Below are 11,020 nucleotides of genomic sequence, written 5' to 3'. Positions count from 1 at the left end.
TTTTCTGTTTTGTTGGTGTAACGAAAGTAACATGCCAGGTTTTGAGAGCAGGGCTGTAGAGAGGCAGCATGGGCCTCTGGGGCAGATGACCTCTACGGGGCCCTTGTAATCGTACATTATTTTCCCAGTATATAATATACTTAATATTCAATTGTCAATATCTACATTTCATTCAGTAATATAATACAGACTGCATACATGAAGAAAAGTGCACTACACATTAGTAAATGAAAAATGACAGGATCAAACTTGTACCCAGCTTCGTAGAAAAAATCCCCAGTGTGAGGAATGTTATTACCTTAAAAAGAAAGGGAAAAAATTCAGTGACCAAGGCTGGGCCCCCTTCATAGCCGACTGCCCGGGTACACCTGACCCCCCATACCAAATTACCCGTATATAGCGAGCTACAGCGCCTTGTAGTCAGCTACCCAGTCCCTGCCAGCGATCCCGTGAGCCCACAAGACAATAAAAATGCGGACCGGGTGGCTACAGCATTAAAATGCAGTTTTATCTAGAAACGCATAAGCAGAAAAGGTGATGTAAAAGATTCTGGTTTGAACATTAAGTTTGATGAAATGAACACTTTACAAAATACTTTATTTGGTGAATTCACATGGGGCTGCTGTCAGGTTTTAGCTTAGCTGAGAAATTGGTAGTCTGCACAAATAAGTTCTTTCAGGGATTGCCAGAGGCTTCCCTTGGACACCCTATATTCAACAAATGAAAACTGCGCTATATCGTTGTTGCCTTGCCAACCACGTTCTCGAGGCGCCCGGGTGGTGTCTTGGTTAAAGGGATACTCAAGGGAAAATAAAATGCTCATTGTCCCCAACGCTCAGGGTTCAGATCTCGTCTCGGAACACACTCTGTATGTAACACCCGTTCTCAGGGCTTGGCATCGGGGGTTTTTCTCCGGGTACTCCAATTTTCCTCCCCGCTCCCAAGCCCCCACCCGCAGTGCCACATCGCCGCAAGGTGGAAGCATTTTCCTACTAAATAAACCAACCTGCCAACCACCTTCTCTTGAACTCACGAAATTCCCGCTCCTACGATGGTTGAAAAGAAGGTCAGTTATATTTGCTTGACCGAAGCGAAAACGATCGATCAAACAAATCTACGTTGTCATATATGTCAAAAGGATTTGATCGATCCATGAAGACCGTGTCTCCACTCAATTGCCGAGCAGGAAAAAATCTGTGGATCTTTTTCGTTGACAACTTGAGCTTTGAATATCCTCCCGCCGAAGAACGATCTGGCGTCCCCACTAACTTTTACACAGCCACAGGAATTTTGTCCATCTTATGTTTTTGTGGTTGTAGGAGAGCCTGGCTGACACCATTATTATTAATTAATCGGTAAACAAGACGATCAAGCCCCAGTTACTGAGTAAGCTGCTGTGTGTGCATGCGGGGTGTGGAGGAGGGAGGTGTTTTAAATTACAAGAAAGAAATCGTCCGAGCAACGAGCTTCTTCGCCATCTTAGGGTAAGACAATTTTTATTAGCCTGGCGGTAGTCTAGTGCCAGGCTGGAATAAACATAAATAAGGGCATTGTAAGGGGAAGCCTAATCACATTGTAGGTACTTGGAAAGCCTAATCGCAGTGTCCTAATGACCACCGACAAAAAAGCATCGCAAACTCCACTTGCACAATCATTGTCCCTCTCACTGAACCCCCAACATAAATGGTGCTGAACACGAGTAACCTGTATAAAATATATTTTATTCTGCTCTCACGTAGTCGCAATAGTTAACGTAAAATATTTTTGACCATCACAAAATTCAAGCAAAACGATTTTTAAAAAATCCCCAAACATGGAAGTGTGAACAAATAAAAATGTAAAAGGGTAAAAGCATCCTGAACACGAAGCCTGGCGGACAAGAGGCGAGGGGGTTGTGGGGTACAGAAAGACTTTGTGTCATCAGTGGCCTCACCAGTATGTGTACAACCTTTGACCCTCGAGCAACCTTTCTGTGCTACATAACTTGAGCAACATTGCAGGATTATAACTTGAGCGGAGAGGATGACGACGCATGCGACACCTGTCGTAAACATGATAACAAATAAATGTGAGTGAGCGACAACGCCAACGTGTGGTGGTCAACAATGAAAATGTTGATGGTAATGTGAGGGTGTGATGACAGGCGATGGTGTGTTTTGCAACTGGACACCCAGTTCTTTGCCGTCTTTTCGTGTGTGGTGTGGTATCAGCTGTTTCCGTGTTATGTAAAAGAGAATGTTATGGAAGAATAATTAATAAAAAGATATTGTGAAGTGCGGCTCTGCCGAAAAGGGGCGAGTTTGTCTAATATGAAAACGGCCTCCCAACAGAAATTCGATATACAGCAGCACACACGCAAACTTCGTACTTCGTCCTTCTTTCCAATGCACGTGAGTGTGTGCATAAAAACAAAACAATCATTAGTCCAATGATCTGTGTGTGGGTTGGAGTTCTCAGTCATCTTTCAGGAAAAAAGGTCGAGTTACATGTGAAGAGTGGGAACTGGGAGCTGGTTGTTGAAATAACGATGTGAGGTGTAGAGATATTGTCAAGAAATCCCAGTAAAGGTATAAGGTCAACAATTGTCATCGTTAATAAGACAGGATAAGAATCCAGGCCGAGGTCATGACCAAACTTTTGTTTGTCCATCTCGCTCGACATCAGTCATTGTCATTGTCATTGTCAGTGCGTCTCATTTCTGAGCTGACCCGCCGCCGGGTCACGGGCTGCTTGGTCCAGCAGCTAGCGGGGGTGAAATGTGAGGTCAAGCTCGCCGTCTGGCCGCAGCAGAGTCTGGAATCTTTGCCCCAGGGCTCCGCCTTGCCACTCAAGATGGAATTTTTGTACGAGTCTTGCGGTGCCCACCTGCAAGTCCTGCTCAGCAATGCGGCGACCTGCGGTTACACAAGTTGTAACTTTTTTGTCTATGTTGAAATTTAAAAACTTACTTGACTTTGTAACATCAAAAACCTATCTGGTCACGCAAGCACGCTCATTCGACAACGGAAGCACCATGGATACAATTTCTGAACTACATCTGTAAACATGTCACAGCCGTGTGTATATATTTATAAGCAGACAAGCATAAAGAGAGCCCACACTTGACATTTATCTTACCCGGACACATTCTAGGTCCGCGCCCGAAGGGGATGTAGCGGTAGGGGTGCGAGGTTCTGTCTCCAACATCCCCCTTTTCTTTGTTGTCGTCGTCTTCCTGTTCTTCTGATGCTTCCACGGATTTGTCGCGGAGCCAGCGTTCCGGTCGAAATAGGTCAGGGTCAGCAAAGTAGGCCGGGTCACGATGGGCCACGAAGCTGCAAAGCTGCAGGCGCGTCTGTGGACAGTTCACAATTAAGTAGAGGGATGGATGCAGCTCTAAAATACGGCATTTTAATTGTTGATATTCTATTTCTTTCTTAAATTTATATTTTTATTGGTGCTTTGATCTCGTCCGCAAGCCACTGTAGTGTGCGAGTGACAGCCACCATCAGCAAACAGCAAGATGAGTGAACAGGACCATTGACCTGTGTATTCAAGCAAGTTAAAAGTATTTATTTCTTGGAGGAAAACCGGACTTACTTACCCCTTCGGGCACCTCATACCCTCCTACGATGATGTCTTTGGGGCAGCGGCGCGAAATGACCGTGGTGACTGGAAACAACCTGTACAGTCAGTGGATGTTAGTATCCCAAAAATGTAATCTTTATTTCAGTACCATCGCCAGACATGCTCTCGCACGCACGCATGCACGCACGCATGCACGCACACAGATTAGGCAGCCGGTGAGTAGACGAGGTTGCTTTTGGTCGACTGCGAGAGAGAGTGAACTAAAATATTTACAGTTTTAAGTGTTTACACATCAGGACCGAGTTGTGTTTTGTGACGATACTACAGTCCCCACGTATACATGTACTCCAGAAACCCTCGTTTTCATCCCGTCTAATTCTCGCTGTCGTTCGTGCGACAAAATACTTTAGACCAGACCTGGGCAAAGGCCGGCCCGCCTCCTCTCTCTGACCGGCCCGCTGGCCCGCCCGCCTGTATATATATATATACAGTATTGGGTAAAACTGAGTTAGCCATATTAGTCCGGCCCTCTAAACCATCCCAATTTCTCATGCGGCCCCTTGGGAAAATTAATTGCCCACCCCTGCTTTAGACGATGTGTCACGAGAGCCTAAAGTGTCTCACCGGAGGGTTTCCTTGATGCAGGCTTTAAGATAAGTCATTTTGCTCAGGACGTCGACAGTGAACGGGGTTTCAAGAGACCCTAGTGACGTCACTTCCTGGTGCAGCCTCTGTTGCGCGTGAGGGTTGGTGGCCAGGCAGTAGAGAACGAACATTAATGTTGGAGCAGTCTGAAATGACAGAAACAGCAAGAGTAATTGCGTAAGATGAGGAAACAAAATAACCGCAAATAAGTTATCCATCACGATTTAATCATTGAGGTCCGAGAAAACGCGTCCACGCCTGGTCAACTATTTTGTGAAGGTGGTGCCCAGCTTTTCTATGTCACCGTCTTCTCTTTCCCCAGCACTTTCTAAGGGGTCAAGTGAGAAAAGTTCGCTGTACCATACAGGTAATAACCATGCGTTCCCCGAGACCCCAACGCCTGTATTACGGTGGTGTAACCCTTACTTTTGCCTTCTTTGGTAATCTACCGGGGAATGGAGAGGAACTTGTTCGCCTTGTCCGTAAGGAAAGTCTTCTTAGAAATTCCTGCGGCCAGGTACATATAACCTGTCGCCAGGCGCTAGCTGGACGGCAAAGCGGCCGGCTTAACTGGCCGTAAAATAACAAAGTGCCGAATTATTCGTGCACCTGGTCCATTTTATTTCATTTTGACTCACAGACGTCTGTGGCTGTGATCACTGTTCTCCTCATTATCGTGTGTATCACTCATAACTCTCAGCTCATCTCTACTGCTGTTGTCTAGAGAGGACGACCCGCCATGCAACTCACCGCGTTGAGCCCGTCCGTCATGAGCGAGAGGATGAGAGTGCTGACGTCATTGCGGTTCAGCTGCTTGCTGGACAACAGGCTGCGCAGGAAGCGATGACGATCGTCACTGATGTCCCCCGTCGGCAGCTTGGCGACGGCCTCGTCCACCATCTTGCTGCAGTTGCTACACGAATCACCCAGACACTGGATCAAAGCATCTCGCAATGAAATTACTCAGTGCACCACCCTCGGCCAGCTCCCTAACGACCACAAGACGCTCGAGCGCCGGAAATGGGTCGTTTTCACTCACGTGATACACACGTTAGCAACGAGGCACTGTCCGCCATCTTCCTTCCCTAACGCTTCGCGTTTCTTCAGCGGCTCTGTATCGGCTTGTGTCACGACACCGCTAGCGTCTCTCGAGCACACCAGCGGAGTCGGACAATTGCGTGCTCTTTCACTCAAATAAACAAAACGATTTTGCCTATACGAGTCTGCCTATGTTTATTAATAAAATAAATAAATAAATAAAAAACTCTATGAAAACACAGTCACTATAACAATGGCTCTTCCTTTCGTCAAACACATTTACCAAGTCCACCGAACTCCTTGCACACTATTAAAACTCACTGTCTTGGCAATGTCTCCTCTAACACAATCACACAAAATCCTGTATCTATTACTATTCAAACTCACTCTCTTGGCAATGGTTCTTCTAACACAATCACATATCTCCACTGAATCTTCTACACATTATGAAGCACACTGTCTTGGCAATGGCTCTTCTAGCACAATCACAAAAATCCACGATTAAAACTCACTGTCTTGGCAATCACTTCGACTAACACAACCTCCAAAACTAAAATGTACTCGATCTCTTACACACTAGTGAGACACACTGTCTAGCAAATGGCTCTCTACTCTTAAACAAGCGTCCACCTCTCTCCGAATCCTTTTCTCTTCTCCCTATTAAAACACACTGTCCCGGCAGTGGCTTCTCCCTTCAATAAGAAACACAATCCTCCTCCCCTTCATTAAGTGTCCAGTTTCACCTCCTCTCACTCATTGCTTGCTACCCCAATCTCCAGTCACACCTTTTCTTTCTTTCTTCTTTAACATCAAACAAGAAACTTTTGCACATTCAAATGCATATTTATTAATTCTTTTCAGAAAAATTTTTGTGTCTGCTGACGGGAACATAACTTAAAAAAAATCATTACAGGGTAAGAAGGAACATATCAAAATCCCAATCTAAATAACATCACTGATATGGATTACTAAGAAGAACTATTGGTTAGGTAATCTAAAATCCACAAAGAAGCTCTGGCATCAATATTGCTCTGAATTAGCTTCTGAGGAAGCAAACGGCATTTGCATCAAATGACAATAACATTTGATTCAATTATACATGTTTGAGTATCCTGTTAATAAGCAAAAACATATTAACAATATTCTGTCAACAGCAAATATTTTGATGAACAACATACAAAGCATGACATCTCCAGCAAAGAACAAATTCTATATTGTTCACAGTTTCACATCAATTTACCAAGTAACTTATCTGATCAGTTGGATATCGTCATGCTATTATAAATAAAGTGCGAAAGAAAAAGAACTACAGTAAGGTAATTGTGCATTTTTATATCTGAGAATAACTTCTATGGTAAGTAAACACTATACAGATTGCAAGCATGCATTCTGAAAATAAATGCTGATTTCAAACTAAAAAATTGCACTATAGCTACTCAATAGGCACTATGGATTTATGTAAATTTACAATGCAGCAACAAAGCCGAACTATTTGTCTATGACTGGATTATCATCACCAGGCCTTTGTTGCCATCAGGTCAATAGGCACTTTAGACTGCAAAATTCCAAAACTTTTCTGCGAAACAAGCCTATAACTCCTCTCAACATGAATTCGTACAGAGGCTATTTTTCTCGAATTTCAACTTGTAGTGGGTGAAGTTGCTTTTTCCCATGGGTAAAATCTGGAATTATTAATTTAGCTTGATAAAAAAGAACTTCTTCAATGTTGAAACCTCTGTCGGCCATAATTACATCTCCTGGTAACAAGTTGGACAACAAAGAAGTATTTTCAATGATGTGTTTGTCTGAAGCCCTGCCACCAAATGCATCTGAAATGTAGCTGATTGAACCTTGTGGTGCAATCCCAATCAGATATTTGGCAGAATGATATTTTTTATAGTTGGAATAAACTTGGATCTGATTGGTTTGGCCCGAGGGTTTCTGTGCTTCAAGTTCAAAACAGTCAACAATAAACAGCAACTTTATCTTTAAAGTTTTCTCTAAAGCACATAGGCATAGACAGTTTCAGAGCTTCTCTTGAAGGCCAGTGCAACAAAAAAAGACAACCGTGCTACAAGTACATCAAGAGTTCTATGAAAACTCCTTTGCACAGTTGACACGGATACTTTCAGCTGATACCCTATATCCTGGAATTGGTAGTTCAGTCTGATCTTAATTAAACACAGCAAAAACTTTTGCTCTTTGGACAGTGACTGTGTTTGATTAGACATGTATGGCTCTACCGTTCTGAAAAATAAGGTCCATTACTGCCAATGAAGGAAGTCCCGTGTAGAATGGAACTTTAGCTTCATCTTCAACATACACCTGTCTTTCATAAATAGAACAATGTTGTCTGTTCTTAACTGAATCAAGAAAGTCTGGTCTCAGAGTCCTGCATGATTGCATCTATATTTAGTCCAGTTCAAATCTGTTTGAGTGTTCTGATCATTTGAACATGAATCTTCTATGCCACCATGTAACTTTCTTCGCAAGCACTTGAGCAACCAAAATCTGTTTGAGTGTTCTGATCATTTGAGCATGAATCTTCTATGTCACCATGTAAACTTTCTTCGCAAGCACTTGAGCAACCAAAATCACTTTCACATAATAATTAGTTAGGATAAACATACACTGCTTGATGGACTGGTGCAATCAACACTATTTTACTCCTCACTTTTACTCCTAACTGTGTGTTAAATGTCTGTATGGGTATGTGAGCAAAGACAAATTTCTGCCCTGGTCTCCTGGGCAGACAATAAAGTCTGTTTGATTTTGATTTGATTTGATTAATTTTCTTCCTGGCTTGCCTCACTGCTGATTGATTTTCGCTTCTTGCTTGCAGTATTTAGAGTAGGACGGATGCATTACTTATTGCGAGACACAAGCCTCAAATACCTGTTTTTCGAAGTCTCAGCTTCTGAGCAAGTACTTGATCGCTCATGTCCCAAGTGTAGAGTGGGAAGCCACGAAGGGCTATTCCGGAAATTCACACTATGCTGGCTTTCCTAGACACAAGAATAAAAACACACCATAAATTACATCTTTGTGATATTAACTACCAAAAATAATAATAATCAGCACTGAAACAAAATAAACCAAGTACACGTCTAAAAAGAAAAATAATGGAGTAGAAATAACATTTTTATCCTCTCTCTCTATAAGCTATAGTTTATTAGTCGTGGTCATGCATAATGAAAGTTCTTGTTTTGATGTTCACTCAAATCACGTGAACTGTCACCAACCTACAATGAAGAAAATATTTATCACAATGTGTACAACATGCAGAAACAATGTTAAATACTTTAGCAATTTGGAAAGCGTCTGGTTCTTACCGCCAACAAAGTGTTTCGAACAGATAACTATTTTGTTCCACTTCTCTTCTGTTGTAATATCCTCTCGGTAAAGCAGACGACGTCGTTCTTCTGTAAGTTTTCTTGTTTCGTCGCCTTGGTTCAAAATAATTTTGGGTATCTTATGAAAAGATACATCTAGAGGAACATTTCGTTTACTGCAGGGCTTGTTTCCGCATCCTTTTATACCGCAGACGACCATGATAACCGATCAGTTGCCAGCAAGCTTCAGTAACCACTGCTTTAAGAGGGGAGGAAAAATGGCCGCTGAAGCAGCTCGCAAAAACTGATGACGTCACGTGAAAACCACCCATTGTGTGGTACAGATGGAGGGTGGACATTGGGGCTGCACTCACCATAAATTCCAGGAGAAAATAGGAGGAGAATATGTGTATATATTATTGTAGTCTATATGGCAGTAAGTGTAAGGACAGTGGTCTCTGGCTTGGCGAAATTGCATCGTATAAATGTCACAACCTTTTCAAAATACTCCAGAAAACGATCTCTCCACCTCCATCCGCTGTCAACCCAATCTTAACAAAGGAGATTACACGTGAGAATAGAGGAAGCATAAAGAAATTAACCCCCCCCCCCCCCCCCCCCGAACCACAAAAAAATAAAAAAATAAAAAAATGAGCAAAATAAACTGAAGCAAAAGATACAGTAAAACTTCGATTACGTTTTGAAGAAGTGAGCATGTGTGACTATGTGTGACCTTTTTGCTTGTTGTTTCATTGTTCGTGACTTTTGCATCACTGGCCCATACCTCGTCAGAAACTCCTCCGCCTCCATGAGCCTTTTCCAATGGCGTGGCCACCCAGTTGGTGCCATGGCAACGCAAACTGAAGCCTACCTGACAACTGCATGATGACGTCATTGGCCTCTATCCAGCGTCTGCCAGAGGTGAGCGGCTGTGTTGAAGAAGTGCTTCCGGTCATCGAATGCTATCATGGCGGCCGCTGTACAAGATTTCAAGGAAAAAAAAAAACCCCAACTTTATCAATGTGCTGTATTTCTCAGCACTTAAGACGACAGGTAAGACTTACAGGTGTGTAACCCAAATATAAATATATCTTGTGACCATCCACACACGAGCCTACAACATCCTCTCTTCCATACAAACCTACTTTCTCCCACCTCATCCCACCTTATCACTCCCTTTTGTATGGCAGTGCCCCTTCAACACATATACATATAGAATCTACATTGCATGCATAATAAAACTTAAATTATTAGGCTCGTATCTCTCCCACCATCCAAGGAACTATCAACCAACCCGTTAGACAAGCAAAGCTCGATGTTAAACTTTACAAGTCCGTTCATATCAAAGCAAGAACTCACTTTCCAAGTTCCATTTCGACACTTCTACATCTAGTCGTGAGACACGTCCTTGGTCGTCTCTGATGTTATCAAGATGATTGGTGAAAGCAGTGGCTACATCATCGACCAAGGGCAAGTAAGCGGCGACTTCTCGAGGTACCAACATCAGGTAGTGAGCGCCTCGCCGGATACGGTACCACTCCTCTCCATTTCTGTTAAACAGGCAGGTGTTTGGGTGAACTAATTACCACCAGCAGGTTTAAAACAACCGCGATGTACAAAACTCATAAGCATGTACCTTCTGGATAGAGAACTGCACCTAGATGCTTCCCCAGTCTGCACAAGATGGTGGGCAGAATTAGGGGTTCCCCTTACTTGCCCGTTAAACTAAAGATGTCGCCCTCGCCATATCCCAACCTTTCACAAAAGCCCTAACAACTGTTTTTTTACGTGTTTCCCATGCCAGGCGAATGCTTCTTCTGCCGCCTGTACATCTGGGTCGTCTCCACCAGGGGGTCGATGAGGGGCCACTTGCCCTCCTCCTGGTACACCTCGCGTACGTTCTCGGGGTCAAAGACGAACAAGGTGGTGCGGCCGGCGATGCGCTCGCAGACCATACCGCCGTACTTCCGGTACCGCTCGGTCAGCACGTCCTTCAGCCGCGCACGGTTGTGCTCACCTGCACCCACAAACAGCCACACCACCCGTCACGACCGCGCACAAACACCTTTCTTAACAAGGCGAATGTTTTGAACGTTTGATAAAGTTTACCAAAACTTTGCTGTGTGCGAAGGTCATAGGAAACTGATGGTTTGGGAGCGAACGTTGGAACTTTGGTCAACATGATAAGTTTAGAATTTTTCTCTAAGACGTTGCCAAAATAATGGGACCAGGGAGATTCAGAATTTTTTGTAAAAATTGCATAATTCTACATACACATAGTGAACGAATCAAAAAAAAGCGGGGGGGGGGGGAATGCAAAATGAGGAAAGAAGACAGTGAAGGAACAAATGAACGAAAGACAAACAAAATTTCAAAAATGCAGAAGGAAAAAAATGAGTGAGCACCTGTTTTGGTGTATCTGAACTGCAGCATGTGCC

General features: G+C 43.4%; 2 protein-coding genes across 2 annotated transcripts; both read right to left on the bottom strand.

The window, feature by feature from the left end:
* Positions 1 to 1,702: 1,702 nt before the first annotated feature.
* LOC112572568 (probable cytochrome P450 CYP44) lies at positions 1,703 to 10,083 on the bottom strand. The gene is made up of 7 exons (XM_025252308.1): positions 9,942 to 10,083; positions 9,367 to 9,559; positions 4,963 to 5,125; positions 4,192 to 4,358; positions 3,584 to 3,662; positions 3,118 to 3,334; positions 1,703 to 2,894 (listed from the first exon to the last, which is right to left on the bottom strand). Exons 2-7 carry the CDS (start codon positions 9,429 to 9,431, stop codon positions 2,743 to 2,745), a joined length of 843 nt encoding a protein of 280 aa, XP_025108093.1. The 5' UTR covers positions 9,432 to 9,559; positions 9,942 to 10,083; the 3' UTR covers positions 1,703 to 2,742.
* On the bottom strand, positions 9,474 to 10,537 carry LOC112572064 (probable cytochrome P450 CYP44). Its single transcript, XM_025251585.1, has 3 exons — positions 10,371 to 10,537; positions 9,942 to 10,132; positions 9,474 to 9,559 (listed from the first exon to the last, which is right to left on the bottom strand). Exons 1-3 carry the CDS (start codon positions 10,535 to 10,537, stop codon positions 9,474 to 9,476), a joined length of 444 nt encoding a protein of 147 aa, XP_025107370.1.
* Between the last annotated feature and the right edge of the window lie 483 nt (positions 10,538 to 11,020).

This window comes from Pomacea canaliculata, linkage group LG9 (assembly GCF_003073045.1).
Source record: "Pomacea canaliculata isolate SZHN2017 linkage group LG9, ASM307304v1, whole genome shotgun sequence".
NCBI classification, from domain to species: domain Eukaryota; kingdom Metazoa; phylum Mollusca; class Gastropoda; order Architaenioglossa; family Ampullariidae; genus Pomacea; species Pomacea canaliculata.
This window is presented reverse-complemented; position numbering and strand designations above follow the sequence as displayed.

What these genes read in the sequence shown, in the direction of transcription:
- LOC112572064 (XM_025251585.1), bottom strand. Translation starts at nt 10,537, where the DNA reads ATGGTCTGCGAGCGCATCGCCGGCCGCACCACCTTGTTCGTCTTTGAC. An exon ending in TCGCCTGGCATGGGAAACAC is followed by an intron (nt 10,133 to 10,370) that starts GTAAAAAAACAG and finishes CCTGTTTAACAG; the next exon opens with AAATGGAGAGGAGTGGTACC. An exon ending in GTCGAAATGGAACTTGGAAA is followed by an intron (nt 9,560 to 9,941) that starts GTGAGTTCTTGC and finishes AATCTTGTACAG; the next exon opens with CGGCCGCCATGATAGCATTC.
- LOC112572568 (XM_025252308.1), bottom strand. Translation starts at nt 9,431, where the DNA reads ATGGCACCAACTGGGTGGCCACGCCATTGGAAAAGGCTCATGGAGGCG. An exon ending in TGACGGACGGGCTCAACGCG is followed by an intron (nt 4,359 to 4,962) that starts GTGAGTTGCATG and finishes CTGTCATTTCAG; the next exon opens with ACTGCTCCAACATTAATGTT. An exon ending in CGGACCTAGAATGTGTCCGG is followed by an intron (nt 2,895 to 3,117) that starts GTAAGATAAATG and finishes GTGTAACCGCAG; the next exon opens with GTCGCCGCATTGCTGAGCAG.